Raw genomic sequence first — 25,902 nt, forward strand, 5'->3', positions numbered from 1 at the left:
AGTTTTCTTATGTATAATCTACCCACTCTCAAAAGAATATGTCACCAAGGAACACAGTTCATTAATACTGCCTAATTTCCTGTGTGCGAAGTTCATTGGTACTTGACACACTAGCAAGCTGATGGAAGGAAATCAAACTTTACTGTAGCTCCAAATCCACCGTAGCATAACTTGTTTACGTGGATTCAGAATTGCTGGTCGAACTATGCCAAAGCATAAGCCTCAAAGCATAACCATGTTCAGTAAAAGTCTTATACAGGCTATAAAGTGGGTATTAGATCTGTCCTCAGCATTATAAAGGGCATCGACCATTGTCCAGGTGGTGACTTATAAAATGGAACTTTTCCCTCTTTATTTTCAAGGGCAGAAAATTATATGCTTAGTCATTCCTTTATGGCAACATTTTTTAAATTTTTTTTTAAAGATTTTTTTTTATTTATTTATTCGACAGAGATAGAGACAGCCAGCGAGAGAGGGAACACAAGCAGGGGGAGTGGGAGAGGAAGAAGCAGGCTCACTGCAGAAGAGCCTGATGTGGGGCTTCGATCCCATAACGCCAGGATCACGCCCTGAGCCAAAGGCAGACGCTTAACCGCTGTGCCACCCAGGCGCCCCTATGGCAACATTTTTATTTCTACACATTTCTGAAACAGATAAGTGTGTGCTCAAAAATTCACAAGTCCAATAAAATAAATTTCTGGTTTCCTTCTTTGACATTCTCTATAATTCCTCCATCTCAAAGTGTGCAGTAAAGCTGTTTGCCATAGACGTGTGTTCAAAGATCCTCGAGAGGCTTGGTTTCAACAGTTCTACTGAGTGACATGACAGGTGCTGAGTCGTGTCATTCTTCAGGGACATCATTTGGTCTGTCCCAGGCTCCCTTCTATCATAATAGAGAGCCCAGAGAAGAGTAATGGTGAGAATCATGGCCAAGATTTGTGTCACTCCGATGGAGATTCCCAGAAACCTTAGCACCTGCAGTTGTTTGGTTCCTCTCAAGAAGGAATACATTTTCTTCCCACAACCCTGGAAAAGAAATAACACAGTATTACTTTGGGGGTGTTACAGAGGGTCAAAATAATGAAAACAAACAATCTATATCAGTTAATGGAACCAAACGATTTGAATCATAAAAGTTGAACACAGTGACTCTCAGCAAGGAACGCCCATGAGGAACCAGAGGGCAGATGGAGGTGAGCCCTTTTTGAAAAGCCTGCCCAGGTGATTCTGATGAGCTTTCTCCTTCTTCTGTCTTCCTCACAACCGGAAATTGAGAGCCACTGGCATAAAACACAACTAGAGCAGGGGTTGGTAAACTATTTTTGTAAAGGGCCAGACAGTTCATCTTTTAGGCTTTGCTGGCCATATGGTCTCAATGGCAACTTCTCATCTCTGCCGTTGTAACCAGAAAGCTGCCATAGACTCTTACAAATTTTCAAAAATGCTTCCTTTTTTATTATTTGTCTTCCCTGTGAGATGATAGCTCATTTGGTCAGAGATTTTTCCCCAAGGACCAGGAATGTTTGCCCAGTCTACTGCTGAAATATGCTGGTGGGCGGAAGTCCATCTCTTCCCTTTCCCCAACCCCACATACACACACTTCTGCCCACTGTCTGTAGAAGAAATACACATGGGGGGGTTCTGCCATGACCTCAAGTTCTAGTTCCACCTGGTAAGCATTTGAAAGAATCTTCAGCTCCCCTACATGCTAAAAACACCTGACAAGAAAAGTAAGGGTTTTGTTTGTTTAGTTTTAAGTATAAACAGCTAAGGAGTGCCTGTGACAGAAGAGAATTCTGAAAGAAGGGGGGAGAAGAAAGGAAGAAAAACTATAACCAAGGATCATGGGAGGAGTGGGGCAAAGGGAGGGAGAGAGAATGTGACGAACAGCTGTCGTTAAGTCACTTCTCCAGTGAACAAAGCCTGGAGAACATTCCATGTCTCCATCGAATCCACAACAAAGAAATGATAATTCACTCTTCTAAAGGGAAGCTAATTCTAAATGAAGGTGAAAATCTAGGAAAGAATTTTATAATAATAAATTTCAAGAACTTAGTTTCGAGATTTTACTCTATTTGGAAGCAAACAAATTAGCCTGTCACAGCTGCATGGACTTCTGGCAGAAGACAGAGACCAGACTTTATTACTCATAGCAACAGCAATGGCCAGAGTACGAGCCAGCTCCTCGAGATCCAAGGGCAACACAGAGACAGCGGGTCATGCCTGCGGATACAGTGGGTTGCATTATGGAAGAGAAACCTCAAGTTTAGGGAACCCTAATCTTTCATAATGGACAGTGAACATACTTGTCCTTTGCTTTGGAGAGAGACATTATCTTATTATACAGGACAGTAAATAAACCCATCCTTTTCTTTGGAGGGAGACACTAGCTCTACCTTCGATGCTGTTTTCTGTGCAAAAACCCTTGAAAAGAGGGGCGCCTGAGTGGCTCAGTCAGTTAAGCGTCTCACTCTTGATTTTGGCTCAGGTCATGATCTCAGGGTCATGAGATCAAGGTCCCTCTCTGACTCCAAGTTCAGCATGTCCCTCTCCCTCTGCTCCTCCTCCCTCTCATTCTCTCTCTCTCTCAAATAAATAAATAAAACCTTTAACAATTAAAAAAAAAAAAGCCTTGAAAAGATAGTCCAAAACAAGAGCATCCAGTGCTTCTACTCACAGGGCATGCAGAAATGCAAGAGACCCATGGAAAATGATCTCCCAACAAGAAGAACTTGACTTTTCAACACTTTTCTTCTGAGTTTGTGGTAACAGTGACTCGGTCTGCTTACCCTATCGAGGCAGCTACTTGAATAAAAAGAAATCGATAATTACTTAGGAAATTGCTTCCTTGTTTTCATCTCCAGATTCCACAAAGAACTCAACTAAATCAAGAAAAGCAAGACTACCGAATCACTTGTTAATATGTGCGTTATATTGGAGGAGAAGAATGAATAATGAATAATACGTAATTCTTAGATTTTCAAAGACACCGATCAGTAACTTTACTCCAGTAAGTCATTATTCTCAAGAAACAAAAAATCATGTAAAATTAGTCATAGATATATTTAAGAGCTTTTTCTGGTCAATCACGTAATGCTAATTAACAGCAAAAGATTAGCAAAATGTCATCGATTTCACCAAAAGCAAAATCAAAATATTTAAAATGTAATACTAATTAACACTGGTTTAATAAAATCACTTCTCTGGCCATCTGGCTTTTTTAGTACACACACAAATATGCACTTACACGCGTGCATACACATACACGCACACACACATTTTGTGTGTCACAAGGAAAATTCACCGAAGTTCAGATCCTTTTCAAAGAGTTTCACTCAGCTAGTCTATCAGAGCCAACTCACTCTTATGTTTATGTGTAATTCTAACAAGCATCCTTGCATGACACAGGGTAGAATAATAGTTAAACCACAGAGCCAGAATTCTGAATTTTAAATCCCTGCTCTCCTACTTATAAGCTATGTGACTTTGGGCAAGTTATTCTCTCTGTGCTTCAGTTTTCCCATCTGAAAAAGATAATAATAGTGCCTACCTACCTGGGATATTGGGAAAATTAAATGAATAAACACACTCAATACTTAAAGTGGGGTCTAGTACATGGTAAGAGTCCAACGGGTGTCAGTTCTGATCCGATGTGCCGGCCACTGAGCACTGACGCGACAGCCCTCGCTGGTAAGAGCCACGGTGGCTGATGTTGTGCTTCAGGATAGTGAAGTAATGATCTAAAAGGATTATTTGCTACGGAGACATTGATCACTAGCCTTCTCACGAACCAGAGACGTATTTAATATAGTTTGGAAAGGATCACATTCAAGATAGTGCAATTTAAAAGGTTTAGCTCCAAACATTTGGAAAATTAATTTATATGGATACATTATTTAACCTCATTGCGGGTACCAGGTCACCACACCCATCTTTAGAAAAAAGAAATTGATGTAAAATGGCTGTAGATTATGTTTAGTTAATTCCTTACCCATATTCTCAGTACTGAGAATAAAAATGGATGTTTAATCAGTAAATAAATGATCAGTTAGAATGGACATATCAATAATCTGGCAATAATAAAATGAACTTCAGAATTAAATGTAAACCATTCAAGAAATACAAATGGTGATGTTTCAAATCCCGTGAAATGCTTTAAGTCAATTATCATTTGAGTTTTACCTTTTCAGTAGTCACTGCTACTTAAATTTTACTAGACAGTTCTTCTTCTTTTGTGATACCATATTATGAATGAGGCAGCGTATTCATGATATATAATTCTTCTTATTGGCATAAGATCTCCTACCCCTTTTGACTAATTCATTCTAACTTAAAAACATACAGGAAAGGTAATGTTTCTTTTTCAAATCTGTGAGTAAATTCAGGCAGAGACTGATAACTAAACTACAGTCTATAGTGTTTCGTATTTTGGCTTTGGGGAAAGTCAGTTCTAATTATATTTTAAACAACCACATTTATATAAAAAAAAAAAAGGTATAGTAAATTATACCATCCAGGATGGTTTGGGGATGGGGATATACTCACTGACTGTTCTAGAGTGGGAGGGGACTTTGGAAATTAATGAGTTCAACTTTTAACCTTTAAAAATAAGGCTAAAAAGCACTTCCAGGACATCAGCAAAACTGGCAGAGACAGGATCTCTAATAACCAAAGCTTGTAGCAATCTGAGGAGCATTAATCCAGGAAAGTTCCTAAATCTCAGTCAGAACAGCGCTCTCTGTCACATTTTAATTAGCCCTCTCCCATGCCCTCTCCCCAGCTCTGCAGTAGCCTTGAAAATCAGCCCATAATTATGGTGAAAACCAGCAGCCAGGAAGCCAGAGGCAACAGAATAGGATTGGAGCTCCTTCAAAGCCCCATTCTCAGAGAATTGTCATTATTTGTCCTATCTCGGGGTTCCCTGGAAGACCTCATTTGCAAGGCTGTTTTTCTTTGAACCTGAGTTGGAGCTCCACCAGCCCAACAGCCTTTTCCCTGAGGGTGTTTGTCAAAAGCAACCAGAGGAACCCTGAGGTTGCCTGAGGCAGTGCATAATAATTGCACACAATGAGCTAGTCAAAAAGCTTAAAAAGAAAATCTGGGGGAATGAGAAGTCCACAGGGGCCTTGGCAGAGCTCTAGGATACTTGTGGGGTCTGCAAAGTTACACACGTGCGTAGGGCAGGGCTCCTGCCCAGGGCTGGGTACATGCTAGGGAAAGACCCAGGAAGGCACTAAGCTCTTACCTCTGGCTGACTTTGAGGCTCTGTGCCCCCTCGACAGAGACTGCGAGGCTTACCGGTTCCAGGCATCTTAAGGAAATCTCTGTTCATTCGTTAACTGACCCCTAGGTTAACTGAGCAGACTTCAGTGGCCACACGTGACAAAGAACATAGAGTTTACAGAATCAGTTCAGGAAAGTTATTAAGGAACAAGCAAGCAACAACCACAGCAAACTTTGGGGAGGAAGGGGAATCTGATTTCCAGGGCTGCCACACTGTATTATTTAAAAAGTCTAGTTCTCAACAACAATAACAAAAATTACAAGATGTGCAAAGAAACAAGAAAGGATGGCTCATATACACACAAGAAGCGCCTTCAAGGCAAATGCACTTCTAATGAAAGGATTTCCCTGCCTCACTAGACAATCCTGTCCACACTTGAAAACACTAATTCTTCAACTTCTCCTTATCGGAACCTGTCTTGTTGGTCCGGGTTCTGCTTTCAGGTGATCTCTTTTCCATAAGGCGGAGAGCCGTATCTGAACCATGAACTATTCTCTTCTCCTAACTAAATATTCCTAATTCCCTCAAGTTTTCTAAATATATACACTGCATCGGCCTACTGAGCTCTTTCTGGATTGTGCTGATTTGGTCAATGTTTCTCTGAAAATAACACTGATTTTTAACTTTAAAAAACTAGAAAATGCAGTAAAATATTAAGACAACCTAGGCTGTTCTGAAGGTTTGGATTCCGGCCAAAAAGCTTTTCAGGTTCCCTGGAAGTGTGGACATGCGATTGTAGCCTGTGACACATAGTCAGGACCTGGCCTCCTTCCGGATCTCGGGAATGATCCCTAAGGTTTATCTCTGCGTTGAGATGGGCAAGGGTTGTTTATTCAAAGCAAAGATCTTAGAATCCTTGATTTTTATAACAATATGTCAGCCCTATCACTACCTCATTTCGTTTACAAAGTACATAGACAACCCCTCAAACAAGACAGAGTTTTAGTACTTCAGTTTGTCATTAGAATTCATTAAATACAGGGGCGCCTGGGTGGCTCAGTCAGTTAGTGACTGGCTACCCACCTTAGGCTCCGGTCATGAGCCCAGGGTCCTGGGATGGAGCCCTGCTCAGTGGGGAGCCTGCTTCTCCCTCTCCCTTTGCCCCTCCCCCTGCTCCCGCGCTCTCTCTCACTCCCGCTTTCTCTCTCTCAAATAGATAAATAAAATCTTAAAAAAAATGAATTCATTAAATACAAATCTTTCTATACTGCACATAATTTAATATTTTTTGATGCTGACCCAGAAGGCATTGTAGCAACTTGCAACATATCAAGCATCATGCCGAATATCGGTGAATCATTTACACCATTACTTAAAGTTAGGGATTAACTTTCCAAAAGAACATTTCTCTTCTTGAGGGTACTATTTTCCCAAATTCCTGTGTAAGCACTGTATAGAAGCCCTGTCCTCCTCAGCCACTCTAAACTCTTCACAGAAACAGCTCCCGGGCTGAGGGTTCATTCCACAGCATCCTCACTGAAGGAATTCAATCTGAATGCAAGTTGGGAGCTTATTTTCAGACAGTCAGATAATCATGCATAAGGTTTACACTTTCCAGTGAAACTTGGAAACTTTTGTTGAAAAACAAGACACCAGGTCTAGAGAAAAAAAATACAGATGTGTCTCTATATACCCCATTGTACTATTCATAGAGACTCAGTTGCGTAAACAAACATTTCTGTTGAGTGAGTCAAAGAGGAAACAGAAATGTTAAAGTTCAAAACTGCATTCCATTTCACAATGGGGGTTTTATTCAGAATTGGAAAGAACTGAATTATACTTATTTGCTTTCTCAGAATAAAATACTCTAAGTTGATTTATCTTGAATATTTTTCTTCCTAAATAAAGTTATGTTAGTCCTACATTAATAACTTCAGAAAATTCAAAGGTCTGAATAAGCATAATGGCTAACCTAGTTTACTCGCTGAAATATTAAAATTCTGGTCAACTATTAACTGTAAATAATAACTACTTTTTTATCAGAGAAAAAAATCACTAATCCCTACATTTCCTAGAATCTATTGGAAGGCATGTCAGGATTCCTCATTTCACTTGAGGAAATGATATACTTGAACTTATGCTCTGATCTATCTCCAAAATGATTTTCTAAAATTGGAAGAACCTGTCGGCTTTTCAGTATTCAATATTCACAGGCCACATAAAAAAATTAGGCAGACTTCTAATCAGCTTATGAAGATAAAGTATAAATAAAATCTAGGTGCCAATACACGCCAGTATTGATATTTTTCTAATGGATGCTTGGTAATAAACATGACTCTCAAGTTTGAAATGACTGTGTTAATTATCAGGCACAAATATATCATCTTCAGCCTTATTTCTTCTAAAATAAAGAAACCTGAATGCAGTTAATGGGTCCATGAGCTTCACACAGGTTGGACCAAATGTTCTCCACTGATAATCATACATGCTGCAGGAAAAGAAATGTTTCTTTTAAAAAAACATTAAATAGCAAGTAATAAAAGTCACTATAGGACTTTCTGTTCTCTTAAGAGTAAGGTTAACCAAACCCATGCATAGGAAATTCAGAGGAAAAAGTCTTCCTATTTCTTTTTTTAAAGATTTTATATTTATTTATTTATTTATTTATTTATTCATTCATTCATTTATTTTTGAGAGAAAGAGACAGCAGAGAGAGAGCAAGAGCAGTGGGGAGGGGCAAAGGGAGAGGGAGAAGCAGACGAGGGGCTCGACCCCAGGACCCTGAGATCATGACCTGAGCCGAAGGCAGACACTTAACTGACAAGCCACCCAGGTACCCCAAGTCTTCCTATTTCTTAATCACAGTTCCTTATATCTTGTTTAATTCTCACAATATCCCCATTGGAGAGACAGAATCACCAATTTAAAAGACTGCATCTATGGAACATGTTTCATTTTTACAAAAAGACATGGTTGTAAAGAGACTCTAGAGTCAGAAAACGCAGGCAGTGCTGCTCTGGCGTGTGAGGCGAGCTCCAGCAGTGGGCACTCCCAGGCCCAGGGAGCAGAAGCAAGTTTACAAGCTGCTCCTTCAAACTGTCTCTCATTGGGCCCTTTGGCCACCTAAATTTCGTCTGTAAGAAGCAGGAAGGTGTTAAAACAAGCGAAGTGGGAAACCACATGAAGTTCCCAAAACCTTGACCTAAAAATCTACTTTCAGCCAGCACAAACATATATAACCAGAAAATGCATACTTTGGGGTGCCTGGGTAGCGCAGTCGTTAAGCATCTGCCTTCCGCTCAGGGCGTGATCCCAGTGTTCTGGGATCGAGCCCTGCATCAGGCTCCTCTGCTGGGAGCCTGCTTCTTCCTCTCCCACTCCCCTGCTGTGTTCCCTCTCTCGCTGGCTGTCTCTATGTCAAATAAATAAATAAAATCTTAAAAAAAAAAAAAAGAAAATGCATACTTTTCCTGTATTGACTCGCAAAACTGGGTGCAATTTGGCCAGTTAAAAATCTAATCATAGATCGTTAATTGTTCTATTTACTTTAATAAATACATTAATATATCACAATTATTGTCATTACTGTCATCAGCTACCACCATACATTTAAGATTGATGTTTATTATGTGCCAAGTGGTTTGCTAAGTGTTCATTAAGCTTCATTAAGAAGCTCGATTTATCTTTGTACTACTAGAATGAGGTAGGTACTATTATTATCTCATTACACAAATAAAGACATTGAGGTTCACAAGTGAAAAAGAAGCTGCAAACACTCAGCTTGTTCCTTACCGTGTATTCCACATCTCAAAATCTTTGTGTCTAAACACATGGGCTTTGGAATCAAATAGATCTGAACTCAGTCATTGACAAGCTATTACACGGGGTTAGGTCACTTAGCCTCTTTGTGCCTCACTTTTCTTACCTGTAAAATGGAGATAATAATACTGTGCCTTAATAGAAATATTTTAGGACTTTAATAAAGTCATGCATGTTTACAGAGCTGTACCAACGTGTATCTTATTTGAAAAATCCAAGGTGTACTTTTCAATCCCTGATTTACTTTACCTCTCAGCTATGACTCCCCTCCACTCCTGGGATTTACTGTAAACAGGCCCTGTTCTAAGGGCTTTACAGATGTTAACTCACTCTCCAAAGGAGGCTGACAGGGGTAATTTGGTTATACGCATTTTGCAGCTGAGAAAAATGAAACACAGAGGTGTGAAAACCTTCACACAGCTAGTAAGGGGAAGAGGGAAGATTTAACCTCCAGAGTCTGGCTTTGAAGCCTAGTCTTAACCTCTGAACCATGCTTCCTCACTAAGGAAACTCATTCCTAAAGACCTCTCCTTCCTTGACTTCTAGGACACTGCTTTCCATTTCTCCTCTGTCTTCAATAGGTGGGTCTCCCCTCTGTCCTTCCGTGGCGCTGTCCCCTGACTTTGTCCTCTGCCACAGACATCACACCATCTCTTTGTGTGACCTCGTCTCCCCCCGTGCATTCATTGCCTCACCTACACTGACAATACCTGTAAACTGCTAGTCCCCCCACCTGCTCCAGTCTGTTCTCCACTTCTCCACAGTAATCAGTGTTGTCTGTGGGAACACAGACTCCCAGCCAGAGACCACGCTTCCCAGCCTCCCTTGCAGCTAAGCAGGGCCAAGTAAGCCCTTGCTGATGGAATGGGAGCAGAGGTAATAAGTGTAGCACTGAACACATTGGGTGTTCTCCTTCCTATGCCCTCCTTCTTCCCACTGACTGGAACTGGAGGAAAAGAGGGGCAAGTTCGGAAGACAGTATTAAAAAAAGACGAAGCTGTCTCAGTATCCTGGGTCCCTGGAGAAACCCATGCAGCACAGGTGCCCGGCAGCCTGGCCCCACTACCGCTTCATGAGAGAAAAATAGACTCCCACCTTATTCAAGTCACTGCATTTGGAACGAGTGCTTTGCCTGTGCAGTCCACACAAAATCCACCTAACTGAATGAGGTCTACGGAGTGTCGTCTGATCGCTCACATGGCTCACCTGCAGCAGTTTCCCACTCCTGCTCCCCGCCTGGAGACCCAGCCCTCACCTGCGCTCTGCTTCGCAATGCCCACATAACGATTTTGAAGCACACACCTGAAATTGTTACTTCGTGCAGGGCTTCTTTCGGGCCAAAATATTGTAATGGCTTTCTTCTGTGTAAAAACTCTAACGGCAACATTTGCAAGTCTTCCTTAACAGAGCTTAAGAAAAGAAGTGGAACCGTGAGTAGGTAACAGGAAACCTACAATGGAGCGATGTCAGAAAGAGAGGGAAAGAAAAGAATACACTTGTATACCTGCGGCAAAACTGGCAGAACGTTCGGAGCCCGATCAGATCAAGCAAAGCCTGAAGATGAAAGGTATTTTCCCCCTACCAAGCACAAACTGGTCCTGCAGGGCTCTGGGTGATAAAACAGACATCACCCTGAGTCAGAGTCGACCCGACCCCCACTGGCAGTTGCTGAGGAGATAATGGAGTCCTCCAAGAGGCAGGAGGGAGTATCTTTGACTTCATATAAAAGAACCGAGAAGGGAACTTCTTGGGGATATTCCATCTAAATAACCACTGAGCCTGCAAGCTGCCGACCGTTTACTATCCGGGCAGGAGGCTCTGTGTGCGTATCTGAGAACGGAGTTTCATTATGAATAAATCAGAATCCCGCGACTACTCAGTGCTAAGCCTTCCTTTCATAATCATGCCTCAAATTTGTGAACGTGCTTGCCTTTCTGTTTGGAGAACTACTCACAGACCTTAGCATAAAATGCATGCTGTAGCAGCACAGTCAGGCTCTTCCTAACGCAGCGCCTGCCCCATCCAGCCCCGTCCAGCGCTGTCCAGCCCTGCCAGGAGGCCCTCCTCGCGCCCCCTGCTCCGCTGAGCTTCCAGCTCCAACTTTGCACCATGGCCTTTTTGCTTGCTGTGCCCTTTTCGGCCCCATGCAACCCAAATATTTACTGCGTGTGCCTACCCCTGTTCATCTCGAGGAACGACAAGCCCCTCTAAGTTCCCACGTTGCATATCTCAAACATAAACGCAATGGTAATTAAAGATTGCCTACCTTGTGTCTGGCTCCTTCTTGTGCCCAATTTAGTTTCATCTAATTCCTACCTCTTATGCTAGCCACTGATGTGCACATCCTTACTATGCAGACTTGCCTAACTTTATGTTAATGCAACTGGCCAGCACCTGGCCGGGGGCCTGAACTGTGACCTCTTGAGTCCTGCCTTGCACTTCCCTTTCAACACTGGCCCCCATTTTGTTTGTGTGTGTGTGTGTGTGTGTGTGTGTGTGTGTGTGGTGATTTACTTGGTCATAAGAAGAATCCTACTAGTAATTTAAGAGCCGGGTTACCTGGGAGAAAAATAATCTCTTGGGGCGCCTGGGTGGCTCAGTGGTTAAGCGTCGCCTTCAGCTCTGGTCATGATCCCAGTGTTCGGGGATTGAGCCCCGTATTGGGCTCCCTGCACAGCTGGAAGCCTGCACCTCCCTCTCCCACTCCCCCGCTTGTGTTCCCTCTCTTGATGCCTCTCTCTCTCTGTCAAATAAATAAATAAAATCTTTGGGGAAAAAAATCAATCTCATCACTATGTAGAACTTGCCAGAAAGCCATACCCCTATCTCCCACCAACTTCTTTTGTATCTACAACATTCTGTCATGCATCTACCACAGAGAATTGCTAAGGAAATATTTATGTTTAGGATGTTGTGTGTGAAAATTATAAAATCAAAGTTGTTTCTATTAGTCGAAACAGATACATAGTATTGACTCACCTTTCTAACTGTTAACAGGAGAAGAGTGTTAACAAAAGTGTTGAGGGCTGAGATGCTGCCCAGGAAAAAAAAGAGGCATAGACTATAAAGCAAATACCATTTGCCAACAACAGCAGGATACAAAGGAGATAAGGAGGAACAGACCTCCAACCTGTGAGGGAGAACAGCATGAATTCATGACCCTCAGCTCACATAGTAGATAACACACAACAGAGAGAACAAAAATTTAAAACGAACCATCCGAGGGGCACCTGCATGTTGCAGTCCGGTAAGCGCCTGACTCTTGGTTTCAGCTCAGATTGTGATCTCACCGTCCTGAGATCGAGCCCTGCGGGGGGCTCTGCACTCAGTGCAGGGAGTTGGCGTGAGATTCTCTCTCTCTCTCCCTCTGCCCCTCCTGCTTGTGCTCTTGGACGCGCCCGCACAAAAAATGAACCATCCCACATGGTTCACTGTGAGCTGCCCCACCTTTAACTGGGATGAGGCAGGGGAGCATCCCTATATGTCCACGTACCCCCCGTGAGCACTGCAGACCTATACATACTTGTCACCATCTGGGTCCTTCCTCCTGTAAACCAAGGCTCAGAGAGATCTCATCCCTTCACTTCCACGCCCCCTGCCCTTCCCTATCACGCTGTTTGTAGATGTTTTCTGTTACTCAGAGAAGAAATAAAGAACCACTCTAAAGAGGCAGAAATGGTTTGGGGCGAAATTACTTGTCACCAAGGGAACCCTAAAGACTATTTGCTCTTCAAACCCAACACCACATGGAACATAAAAAGACTAAGGGTCTGAAAGGTAAGTGTTCCGAAGGCACTCGTCTGTGTGGAAACCATCTCTCTGTCCAGCCCTCGTGTGAACTGCTGTGACTACTACCTTTCTGAAGGAGCAGTCAATACCTTTTCATAGCGGTCTTTCTTCTAACTACAAAACAAAGAAATTTGTCTATGGGGGTGCACTTTACTATGCTCTCTGTTCCTCTGTTTTACATTTTGACTTGGTCTATTTGAAGTAGGGCCTGTTGTGCATCTGTTTACTTCCATGTACTTTCCTTGAAGTGGCATACAGAGGAGGAAAATGGCATTTCAGTCCCTTTGAGGAGATGTTTATGCTTCATTTCATGCCTGGGGTAGCAAACACTCAACTATCTCTACAACTGTGGTTCTTCACACTTTTAGGTATGAAACCCCAAGAAAAGCTGATGAAAGCTATGGACGCTAGTCACGGGAAAAAAACGCGTATAAAATATTGAAAACAATTTCAGCAGTATCACCTTTCCCTTGAAGCCCGTCCCACAAGAGCATAGGTCCACAGGCAAGAGACTGGGAGTCCCTCTCTGCAAAGCCTTTTTCTCTGCTAGCCTTTCTTTATTTTTCTGTCTCTCTGTTTTGTTTTGTTTTGTTTTGTTTTGTTTTGTTTTGTTTTGTTTTGTTTCTCCAGATCAGATCTAGACAGAGAACTTTAGTAATGATATGGTAGAAAACTCAGCAAGTGAGAGAAGAAAGAGACACATCCCGGTCCTGTATTCAACCAACTTCAACTTGGAGTCTGATGCTTTGCTGAGGCCAGGTCACGCACCTAGTATCTCGAGAGTGTCGTTACACAAACAATCCCAAAGAACTAGGTAGTAAGCAGTCAGTAATCACTGGTCTCGACTAGCCCTGGGTGGGTTGTGGACTTACAGTTTCTTAGAGTAAAAAAAAAAAGTCTTCAGCGGATCTTTGCATGGCTGCATCCTTCCCATCCATCGCTCTCAGTTCAAATGTCACTTCCTCAAAGAGTGGGTTCCTAACCACTCCTAACCATCCTAAGTAGCTCCCTCGCCAATAAAGCCATTCTCCAGCACACAACCCTATTTAGAGTCTTCAAAATGCTTTTACCACTTCCTGGAATTATTTTTTATTGCTGTTTTTATCTTGCTAAATGTCTATAGTCCTAACTAGAATATAAGTTATACAGGAGAGATTTTTGTCGGCAACATTCTCTGCTATGTGCTCAGCATTAACGAAAGCACCCGGAGCCCAGGAGGCACTCACATCACATTTTGACTTAATAAATGTGATGGAACCAAACTGATGATCAGAAATATTTTCATCTGTGATTTTTCCATCTATGCTTTATCCAAGTGTGTAGTTCATTACAGGTATTGGAGAACATGTGTACCAAATCCAACAATACCTCTGATGGGAATGTTTCTAAAATGTGCAATTGTCGCTATATTTTTGCTCTGTCATTTTTCACAGGCTTCAAGTGTGTCATAAAATATTATTGGGTCAGGGACCATGCAGGCCACCAGATGGTTGCGAATGATTTATTTCCTTGATTTCAGACTACTGAAGAAAGATTGCAGGAAGAAAGCCAGTTCTTATCTCTGAGCTTACAGAATATGAAAGATAAAAGGGACCTTGAAGTTCATCTAGTCCAGATCCACTCTTAATTTAAAAATCCATTCTACCCGCCAATGACATGGTTATCTGACCTTGACTTTCATATTTTTAGTGATGAGACACTCGTTATTTTACAAGAGAACCTGTGTCACAATTGGACGGATTTTGATGAGCAAGGTCTTCCTTCTATTGATTCAAAATTTCCTTCCTGTAACGTCTGGCCCTTGGAGCAACAATGAGTAAGTCTAGTTCCTGTTCTGAATGATGAACTTTGAAATATTTGAAGACATCTAAAATATCTCCCCTTAGTATTTGCTACTTCGGAATAAGCAAAGTAAATACATTCAGCTGTCCGTCTCTTGTTCCTCCCTGTTAGACCCCTCATCTTCCAGGTGCATGGTCTCTGGGCACTCTTCAATTAGGAAACATATGTTCTCCAGGGCAAAGTGGAATTAAGTCCTATTTTTAATGATGGATTTAATTGTACTTGTGCCATAAAGCTACTAAGTGATCCACTTTTGTAAGTCAACTATGCATATAATTATGCACTATATCATTACCAATACCAGCATCTGTTATTAATTATAAAATGTAAGAGCAGATTTAGTCTGATATAATGAACCTCCATCTCTGCGGGAAGTCTGTCTAAAGAACATCTTGTAACTGACAATGCCAGCTTGCTACTGAAAGTCTTTTGATGAAAATATGAAAAAGCCTTTCAAGTAATCTCGTTCCTCAACTTGCACCCGCACAATCGTGTGGCTTCTTTCAATCTCAAAATTCATGGAACAAGATTTTATAGACAGCCTGAAAGTAAGGCATTCCATGATAAATACTACTAGTGGAAATAATCTAAGACAAACTAGTAAAAATGGATTGCATTTTTACAACAGGAAAATTTTATCAAATGTTCAACTGAACGCTTTTCAACTAAACATTTTCGATTGAAGTGACTCTGCCCATATTCAGACTTTATGGGAAGATCTGATAAATGGATTCATGTTTTGCCATTCTTATGATCAATGTTGGTTATAATCATATTAACAGTATTAATCGCTAAAGAAGGTAGAGATTATTATATATGGTGGTGTAGCCCAGTGATTTCCCATATTGACTTGCCACTCCTAAAAGCTAACAGAAGTTCGCACTAGGAAAGTTGGAAAGGTTTCAATTCACATCTATACTTACATCTATGCTGTAATCATCTGTGTCTTTAAAACCTAGTAGTGAGTAATAATGTATTTGAAAATCCACAATTATGTTTGCATTTAATAATATCTTGGAAATGTTCAGTACTGTTTTCTGTTTTATGGAATGAACAGGGCTTTAACTGTTGAACTTGTTAGTTAACCATCCTTACTTCAAACTTTCACCCAGAAAAAAAGATGTAGCATAATCACGGAGAACTCCGAGACATTGACCCAATAATTCTTTGATTATCTTTTCAAGTAAACAACCTGAGTAATTGAGTTATCTCAACAATTTTTGTTGAGTTGTGTTCCCTCCAAATGTATGTCCTCCAAATGTCCTAATCCCCAAAACCTCAAAATGTGATCTTATTTGAAAATAGACTCATTGCAGATATAATTGGTTAAGATGAAGTTGTCCTGAAGAAGGGTGGGTCCCTAAAGCACTTTGACTGGTGTCCTTATGAACAAGGTGAAATCTGGAGATACCCACAAACAGGGAGAATTCCATGTGAAGATGAGGCAGAGATCGGGCGATGCTTCTACAAGCAAGGAACACCCAAGACTGCCATGAAACCACAAGAAGCGGAGAGACGGGCTCAGAGTCTCCCTCACCCCCCTCAGAAGGAGCCAAGCTTGCTGACACCTTGATCTCAAGCCTTCGAGCCTTCAGAACCATGAAGCAATAAGTACCTGCTGTTTAAGTCACTCACTCTGTGGTACTTTGTTACAGCAGAGCCCTAGGAAAGTAATACAGTTCTGAGTCTCTTAAAAAAAATCCTTGGCGCACTTCTCCGTGGCATGTCAGCAGAGCCCAAAGCACTTTATTTTGGATATGCTTAATGTGGCATAGTCTTGTCCTCTGAGATGAATTTTTTAACAGCCAAAAGCTACTCATATCTAAGATATAAAAATGATGGATCGTTCGTATATGTAATCTACCATCTTTTCCCAATAATTTACACCATAAATTAATGAACCTGATTTTTGTGCATCTCTATAACTGACCTTGGCAGCCTAAAAGATGTTTTGAACAACAATAGTATTTCTAGGGAAAAATGAATAACCACCTAAGGTAACCATCTTGAAATATATATATATAAATGCATGTTTGATAAATCATGACATTCTGTTTTAAAGTTTCACTCTTTATAGAGCTATATTATGTACACGTGTGTGTGTGTGTTCGCACACGTATGGATGATATATTATGAATAGTATGAGTCGTTACTTTATGGTAAGCCAGAGGTTTTCAATAGCGTTGTCTGATAGCCAGATGCTTGACTAGATGTTTCTGGGAAATGATCCCAGCTCCTCAGCCCGAGCAGCTCCCCTTCCATCTGATTTACATTTTGAGCTTCCATTCTAGATCAAGACTGAAATAAAATTTTCTGCAATGTGGAAATGTCTTATATCTGCATTGTCTAATACAGAAGCTGTTAGTCTCAAGTGGCATTTAAGCGTCTGAAATGTAGCTATTTCAACTAAGGAAATGACATTTCAATTTAATTTCATTTTAATTTGAATAGCCACATGTAGCTATTGGCCACTATACTGGATGGTGTAGTTCTAGATTTTAATTTGAATTAAGATTCTACTGCTAACAAAGTTCGAAAACCACCACCAAAAATGAAGGAATAGGAAAACTTCTGCTACTAAAGGAATAACTGATGATTTGGATAAATTCTCCCAGAAAACACAGACATGCAACTTTCTTGGGCATGTGATGATTGATTTTAAACCCAGTGAGCATTCAACTCCATTAAACCTGCCAACTAAAACTAACATCGCTGATCATTAGCCAGTAGGGGGAACTGAAGAGTAGAGGACGGCGTTTTCCCTGGAGAGTGGGATTTATTATTTTTTTTCCTACATATGTTTTAGTCTACGTGGAGGCCCTAAAATACATATCCTGTTTGGGAACTCCAAACCTTGTCTTCCCGAATATCCAGAGTTCTTTCCACACCCTGGGTGGACCTGTTTTTAAAGGATCCCTAGGACGCAACAGAAATTGGTTCTAGACAATACAGTTTAAAATCCAATTGATTCTAAACCTAGTCTTTCCCAATTTCCTTTGTTAACATGTGATAAGGTTCAGATTTTTATATTGATTTTTAGCTTTCTCCTGTTTCTCCACATACCAGAGAAAAACTTTAAGGGCCTTTATATTTAGAAGAGGAAAATTTCATTGCCGTGTTGTTGATTCTTTACTTAAAAGTCATTATAAGAAAACTCGTGGGGCGCCTGGGTGGCACAGCAGTTAGGCGTCTGCCTTCGGCTCAGGGCATGATCCCGGCGTTATGGGATCGAGCCCCACATCAGGCTCTTCCGCTATAAGCCTGCTTCTTCCTCTCCCAATCCCCCTGCTTGTGTTCCCTCTCTCGCTGGCTGTCTCTATCTCTGTCGAATAAATAAATAAAATCTTTAAAAAAAAAAAGAAAGAAAGAAAACTCATATGCATGATATGTCACCACGTATGGCCGTACCTCTTGATAAAGGTCGCTGAGATCTTCCTGGTGGGCCTGTTTGGAACATCCTGGGAATTCCCTAACACAACAGGAATCCGGGGGCCAGTCCATCTCTGTCATTTCCAGCCAGTCAGTGAAGTACACCACTCCACAGCACTTAAACTGCAAAAGAATGATGGGTCAGGCTCAGAAACTACACAAATATTTTCTTAACTTACAGAAGATTAAGCGTTAGATTTCTTAAATTTTTGTCCCCAGAGCTAAACTCACTTCTGTCATCACCTAACAATATGTGTACATTCTATATTGACAACAGAAATGCAGTGAAGGACTCAATCATGGAACAATTCTGAACAGTAATGCTCATAACCCGAGAAATCGGATGAGGCATGACTGAGTCTCTCCCCAACTGTGCAGTCCTCTACAAGTGGTCGGATAGCAACAGACTCAATATGCACAGTAACAAAACAATTAACTGGAAGACTATAGTTATCATTAAACTTCTAGCCACGAAAGAATAGTTGACCAATCTATTTGTGTATCATCTTGTTACCAATTTAGCTGCTTAAAAAATTCAAAAATTAAATGAAAAGTTTTAGTAATCTCTGGAGAAAGAGTTGTTGACCAAAAGCACACATCACAAAAATTACCCAACTTGAATTCATCAACCAGTAAATTTTCAAAAAATGTTTGAGATATAGGGGCGCTTGGGTGGCACAGTCGTTAAGCGTCTGCCTTCAGCTCAGGGAGTGATCCCAGAGTCCTGGGATCAAGCCCCACATCGGGCTCTTTCTCTGGGAGCCTGCTTCTTCCTCTCCCACTCCCCCTGCTTGTGTTCCCTCTCTCGCTGGCTGTCTCTCTCTGTCAAACAAATAAATAAAAATCTTTTTTAAAAAATGTTTGAGATATAAACACAGGTTTGGCCAACACATTTTTATTTAATTGAATGGGAGTCTTGAAATAAAGTATCATATTCTCTCACCACAATCTCAGAAGAAATGATGTGCCTTTAGCTTGAATAAAATTGGATTTAAGAAAAACTACACTGTCTTTTCTTGGTTTTTTTTGTCTCATTCCACCAAGTTTTAGCAAAAACTTTCTCCGGTCGAAGTTTAGAAACACTGCTTAAGGACATATGTAGATTAGATTCAGAATAATTAACTATGATAATTTTCTGCCCTTGGGTAGAGGGAGTTACTCTTCCATATAGTCAAAAACAACGACTCTGGGCAATCACCGAGAAGAACTTTGCCAAGAGTGACTGGCTCTGCAAATTATGTAGCCCAACAGACCAATCTCTGTCCAGGATTAACACCGTATCATAAAATATCACAATCCACCATTTCAAAATCCAACTAAAATCAACTACGGAGAATTCTGAACTTCTCGTGTAAAATGAAACAAAGAAAATACTAAAAATGATTTTACATTTGTCATTTGCCTAAATATCTAATTTTTTAAAAGAAAAAACCATCTTAAGAGTATTATAAATGATGAATTACTGATGTTATGAGTAATACTAAAATTTTCAGAGAAACATTTTTTGTATTTTTAGTATTTTCCTTTTATAAACTTGTTCTAAAAGCTACAGATATGCCATAAACATCACACATTAACTCACACATAATTTGACATCATGCATTTTACATAAGTCATTGAGTATCCATAAAAAACATATGTAGTTAAAAAGACTTCACTTTCCAAAAATCATAAACTACTACATTTCCAAGCCAGGCTTTTCAAGTCCTTGCACCCAGAGAAAACCTACTTCTCTCATTTCCTAAGGACATGTGTTTTTCTATGTTGATGACAAAAGTACAGTTCTTGGAACTCAAACTCCATCCACAATAGAACAGCCCATTTATCTGGCCTTGTCAGGAAATGAGGTGCTCCACAGAAATGACTTTTCCAAATAACTTAAGCATACCATGTTCAGTGCCAAATATTTTTTTATTTTAATAAGTCACTGAGATATTTCTTTCTTTTTACATAGTTGTTTTTCTTTGTCAACAGAAGATACTAGATTGGTAGTGAAATTTTCCCTAAAACTCCCCTACGCGAACCCACCATTATGTCTCACACATGACTGTGGTCTCGACCTCCTTGCAGTTTTCCTACCTCCTTTAAAATCACATTCTGAGATAAAGCCGCTCTTGCTAGCGTCGTGTCAAATTGGAAAATACCACCACCATTTTACCTACAAAGCAAGTGAGGTTTTCACAGGTCAAGTAACTTGTGGAGACCATAGACTAGTGTGTGGCACAGCCTATTTATTCCAAAGCTTGTTCTCCAACCGTGAAGTTAAAATAAGTAAGGAAATACATTTTTAAAAAACAGTTTTTTAAAAAGATATTAAAGGAAGATTCCTAGGGCTTATGTGAGAGTCCTCTACACTGAGGTTGTGCCCAGAACTACACTGAAGGAGTTGTCAGGACAACAGGGGCCTGATGATGTCACTTTTAGCTCTACAATTTATTTTGGGAGCAGGGTGTTGTGGGATGAACTCTGTTTTCCCCCTCCCAAAATGCATGTTGAAATTCTAACCCCCAGAATGTGACCATATTTGGAGATAAGATCTTTACAGAGGTAATTAAATTAAAACAAGGTCACAAGGGCGGGCTCTAATTCCATATGATGGATGTCTTTATAAAAAGAAATAATTTGAACATAGACACATATAAAAGGAAGACGATATGAAGACACAGGGAGAAGACTGCTGTCTATAAGCCAGGAGAAAGGCCTCTGAAGAAACCAACCCTGCACACCTTGATCTCAGACGTCTAGCTTCCCAAATTGTGAGACGATGTTTTGTTTCAGCCACCCAGTTTGTAGTTTATTATGGCCACAGCCCTGACAAACTAACACAGGGGGTTTTTAAAAACTCTTTCAGGTGCCCAGAGGTCTCCCCACTCCTTGTGTAATGAAATAGGCCTATGATATGGAGGAGGGAACTTACCATGCAATAAAGCTAAAAACATATGTACTACCATTTGCAATGCTATAATTGTCTATCTAGATGGAGCACCTCGAAAAATTTGCTTGGTTTTTTTAACCTGGATTATCATGGTCTACATCAGAAATCCCAGAAAATAAAGAGGCAGCTTCCACCCAGGACAGTAGCTGACCACAGCTTACTATAAATTCCCTAACGTCTCACCTATTTTCCCTTCATGTTGTTTTTAGTACAAATGAACAGTAAACAAACAAAGCCAGGAAGCATTTAAATAAATAGGAAATCTGTGTCACAATGATAATTTTCACCATCTCAACAACTGTAACACAAAGAGCCAGATTTGGAGATTATCCTCTGCCCATATCTCATCCAGAGTCACTGAGCAGAGGGCTGGAGATCCATCCCGTAAGACACCGACTCTCACAGGCCTTGTGGCCCAGCTCAAAACAAAAGGAAAGGAAATAGGTATACTTGGTCACCCGGGAATCTCCCATCACGAGGAAACTGCTTGGGAGAGGAGCTTGATTTGAAGCATGACCAGAGGTGAACTGTAAGTCACCAGATCTTAAACATCTACATAGAGTCCGTGTTTCAGAAGATGAGTGGGGTATATGGAAGTTAGGTAAGAAAATCGAAAAGCACCTATGCTTTAGAATGCTATAGTCAATAACCATAAGCTAGATGAGATCAAACTCATGATCCCATTTAATCTTCTCAACAACCCGAGGAGGCAAGGACTTGTATTATCCCTGTTTTACGGATGAGCAGACTGAGGCTGAAGGAAGCTAAGTAAATTATAGAAGCTCATGGAATAGTAAGCAGCAGAGCCAGGATTTGAACCAAGATCTTTCTGACTAGAAAGCTCATACTTTTAATGATAAACTGATGTTTAATTCCCAAACAAGGGCCAGTATTTAAAAAAAATGTTTTAACTGTTTAAAATAAAGACAGCTCTAAAAGTCATGAAAAATTATCTATTCAAATAAAACTTGGATATTTATCAAGAAACACTCATAAAAAAGGAAATTTCATAGGAGTTGAGCAAAATGGCTTTTAAGAAATTCTTCACATGTACGTGAACCACGTGAAATGAGGGGGAAATGGTGTACACAGGAAGAAAAGCAGGGCACCGAGTCACCTAAGGAATTTCTCCATAAAGAACTATACCAGCGGTAACCGAAACACAGGCTTAACTTCTCAGCACAGAGAGAATGACCAAAGCCAAAGCTTTGAACATTTGTTTTGAAAGTGTGCCATTTATTCCATGCCCTCTACCTCAGAAATTGTAGCACTTACCTCTCTCTGGAAAAAATTCCAAGCGTGAGTAAGCCATCGGTATCTAGGTAAGCCATAATTTGTCATTCTGGCTTTCAAAGTGACCATGTCTGACCACTGAACTGGGACCTGGAGATAACAAACAAAATATCAACAACTGGAACATACAAACACACACATTCAGACACACAAACACTCCCACATTCACCAATATAATCACTCACACACTCGCACGCATACTTGGAATGTATTGCCATTAACAAGTACTGTTTTAAATTTATATTTGTTTGTGGCCTAAATTAAGCTCAAGGTTATTAGCTACTCATTGAACAATCTCCATATGTAGATGTTTGCAGTAAACGAGGAAGTTCTTTACATTAAGCAAAGAAAAAAGATTAAATCATTAAATGCCAATGTCAAGTTGAAGGAAATCACACAACAAGCAGTTTACTGTCTATCCTACAGGCCCAGCTGAAGAGCTCCTCATAACAAATGATCCCTGCCCAGAAATGCCCCTGGAGTTGATTTCATAATGCTATGGAGTCAGTCTTTGAAGGGACTGCAGGGGCGCCTGGGGGGCTCAGTCAGTTAAGCGTCTGCCTTTGGCTCAGGTCATGATCCTGGGGTCCTGGGATGGTCCTGGCATGGTCCAGGGATGGTCCAGGATTGAGCCCTACATCAGGCTCCCTGCTCAGGGGGGAGTCTGCTTCTCCCTCTCCCTTTGCCTCCCCCTGCTTGTGCTCTCTCTCTCTCAAATAAAAAAATGAAATCTTTCTATAAAAATGAAGTGACTGCAGATTGTAGTACCAAAATAAAGGGATAAGAATTAAGAAGGGTAAGAATTCTGTCCAAGTCATGCCTCACTCTGGAATAAGTGTGTAAACGTCTTTCCAAAAATTGGATTTTGGACACATGCTAGAGATTTAGGAAGAATACCTCTCAAATTAAAGCACTTTTTGTGCTTCTAGTCTCAAGTCACCTAGCACTGTGTCTCTTAACAGAGTGTTTAATCATGACAGAGCTTAAGGTATACAACACAACGGTTGGCTGGAAATCTAGCCAGCCCATCACGCAGTGCTTTATCTGCAGTGCCCCGGGGGGGAAACGGACGCATACGCATCCAAGTCTCACCACACATGTGCTATTATGTTTAGAATACGTAACTGGGAAACTGGACAGATATCCATATCTGATGTGGGTAGTAATACAGACGAGGCTTAGCCAAGCAAGCTTCACACTAACTCAAGATTAGGACTATTTTGCAATCTTATTTTAAAAATAGCAGTATCAAAAGAAGTAGTTTAAAAATTCCTGACCACTAAAGTTCTTTGTTGTTTTCCTTTGTTAATTTTCTTTTTTATTACTTGGAAATGTACATACAAAAGAAAATATACCAACACCTGGGCACACAACTTTTTCCCCCAAAAATGGTCTGAGTGTACTTCACATGGTTTCAACAAAGTTCAGGGAACTAAACCAAAATTCAAGCTACTCACTATCTGTTATTATTTCAAATCCCTTTGAGTATGAAATAAATGGAAATGAAGTAAATCTCTAGAAATTTATAATCTGAAACAGTTAATATTATTGACAGATTTTTCTGAGGAAGGAATAATGAATAGGAGGTGACCATGCATAAACAACAGAAATAACGGAGAAACAGACTGATGTCAAATCTCTTGATTTGGTTATTAGAACAGTCTTATTTTAAATTTTATTTTACAAAATAAATATAAGTTGTTTCCCTCTTGTAAACCACAATCGATGTGAGACCAAATATGGCAAGAAACAGAGGAGATCATTGAGGTTCTGGCACAAAATACTGTGATTTGGCCATAAAGGAAAACACACACTTACTGGCTTCTTGCATGGAACAGCTAAGAGCACAAAGCCCATTCTATGCAAAGGCTGGGTTCTGCAAAATTTGGCAGCTAATAAACTTTAATGGCACTTTTCATTCACACTGCTATTAGTGCAAAAGCAATAAAAAAAATTCTGAGAAACTTTTTTTCCAAAGGACCATTTTCCACATTTCACTTCGAAACAGCCCCAACAGCCCTTGCTTTATCCTGGTGACTTAATGGGGAAGGTTTACGTAAGCAAACAGTGATGTATGCATTCAACTGAAATGGCAGCGTGTATCCATTTAGTACCGCTATGATACCCGGAAGATATTTGCAGATGGCCCCCAACAAAAGAGAAGAAAGTATCTTCTAGAATTAGATTATATTAGAATCCCTTCAATTAATTCATTTCATATTTGTTATAAGTTAGGAGATTTATCATATAGTAGTACATATAACATAAAAGCGATTCAAACTGTTTCAAAATCCATAGAAAGTAAACTCATTTCTAAAACCCTTCTAATGATCAAAAAGAACATAATCAAAAGCTGTGGTGAAGGGGTCAGGGATTAACTCTACAACTACTATCTATTGCTTGAATGTCAGGAGATACATGTACTTTCTGAAAACAACAAATTTGAAGTGACCATCTCTTTATCAATAAAATCCAGAAACTGAGTCTGGAACCAACTACTCTTTCACTCTCCGAAATATACGAAGTTTCTAGGGATGGCGTGAAAATAATGATTCTCAAAGACAGCAAGAACATTCGTATTTTAACAGGAGATTTCATTTTGAAGAGAGTTTTTACCTTTATTGAACAAGTCAGAATCTGCCCTGACTTTTCAATTTTTAATAGAGAAGAACCCATAAATTCTCTCTTCTTACTAAGAGCTGTCAGACATGGGAAGCATGAGTGTTTTCAGCCAGGTTCAGACGAGTGGCAGGGCCAAAGCATCGTTTACATGCAAATTAGAGTATGCAAAGCACCCATTAGTCTGTAATTACTGCTTAGTATTCAAAACAGTCTCACAGTACAGTAACACATTCCCCACAGAATCTTTAATAACTGTATGGGTACCGAAAGGACTTCACTTTTAGCACACAACTGCTAAAATGCCTCTGAAACAAATACAAAAGAATCTCCATCTCTTCTTCAAAGCTCCTACACATTAAAATGTCAAAGGGTTACCTGGGGAACTTGTCTCAAATGCGAATGCCCCGTCTCTACCCCTTCTTCCTCTGCCTTTCCCTCTATTCTGATTTAGCAGATCTGGCCTCTATTGCGCATTTTTAAGAACTGCCCTGGGTGACTGACTCCTCCTGTAGACAGTCCAAGGAGTACTTGCTGAAAAACATCATCTTCCCGAAACAGAATTTCTCTATGATGCTTGGAGTGGAAAAATCTGGCCGGCCACCATGAGAACAGCCAGCAAACAGACATGCAAAGGGGCTCAGCGTCACCGGTGATAAATGCACCAACTGTCACCAATGAAGTGGACAAACATTAAGAAAGTAATAACGCCCTGTGTGAGCAAGGCTGAAGTTTGACAAACCCAATATGACTGGTAAAATCTTAAGACTGAGAAACCCTTATCCGTGTTCATTGTCACATAGCTCTAAAAGTTGATTTCAACTGATAAAATGAAAGAGAAAAAATGCTCAAGAGCTGTTTTCATGTAGCCAAGTTTCAAACAGTGTTTCTAGGGGCGCCTGGGTGGCACAGCGGTTAAGCGTCTGCCTTCGGCTCAGGGCGTGATCCTGGC

The 25,902-nt window shown here is 40.5% G+C and overlaps 1 protein-coding gene across 5 annotated transcripts in view; it reads right to left on the reverse strand.

The window, feature by feature from the left end:
- Nucleotides 1-512: 512 nt before the first annotated feature.
- The window catches only part of TSPAN12 (tetraspanin 12), a 61,698-nt gene continuing 36,308 nt past the window's right edge, over nucleotides 513-25,902 (reverse strand). For all 5 annotated transcript variants that reach the window (XM_034671120.1, XM_034671098.1, XM_034671109.1 and 2 more), the window contains 3 exons: nucleotides 22,314-22,421; nucleotides 18,083-18,226; nucleotides 513-1,026 (listed from right to left, as the gene is read on the reverse strand). In XM_034671120.1, coding sequence (XP_034527011.1) covers nucleotides 721-1,026; nucleotides 18,083-18,226; nucleotides 22,314-22,421 — 558 coding nt within the window. In that variant the 3' untranslated portion in view covers nucleotides 513-720. The remainder of the gene's footprint in view (nucleotides 1,027-18,082; nucleotides 18,227-22,313; nucleotides 22,422-25,902) is intronic.

Source organism: Ailuropoda melanoleuca, chromosome 1 (assembly GCF_002007445.2).
Source record: "Ailuropoda melanoleuca isolate Jingjing chromosome 1, ASM200744v2, whole genome shotgun sequence".
NCBI lineage: Eukaryota > Metazoa > Chordata > Mammalia > Carnivora > Ursidae > Ailuropoda > Ailuropoda melanoleuca.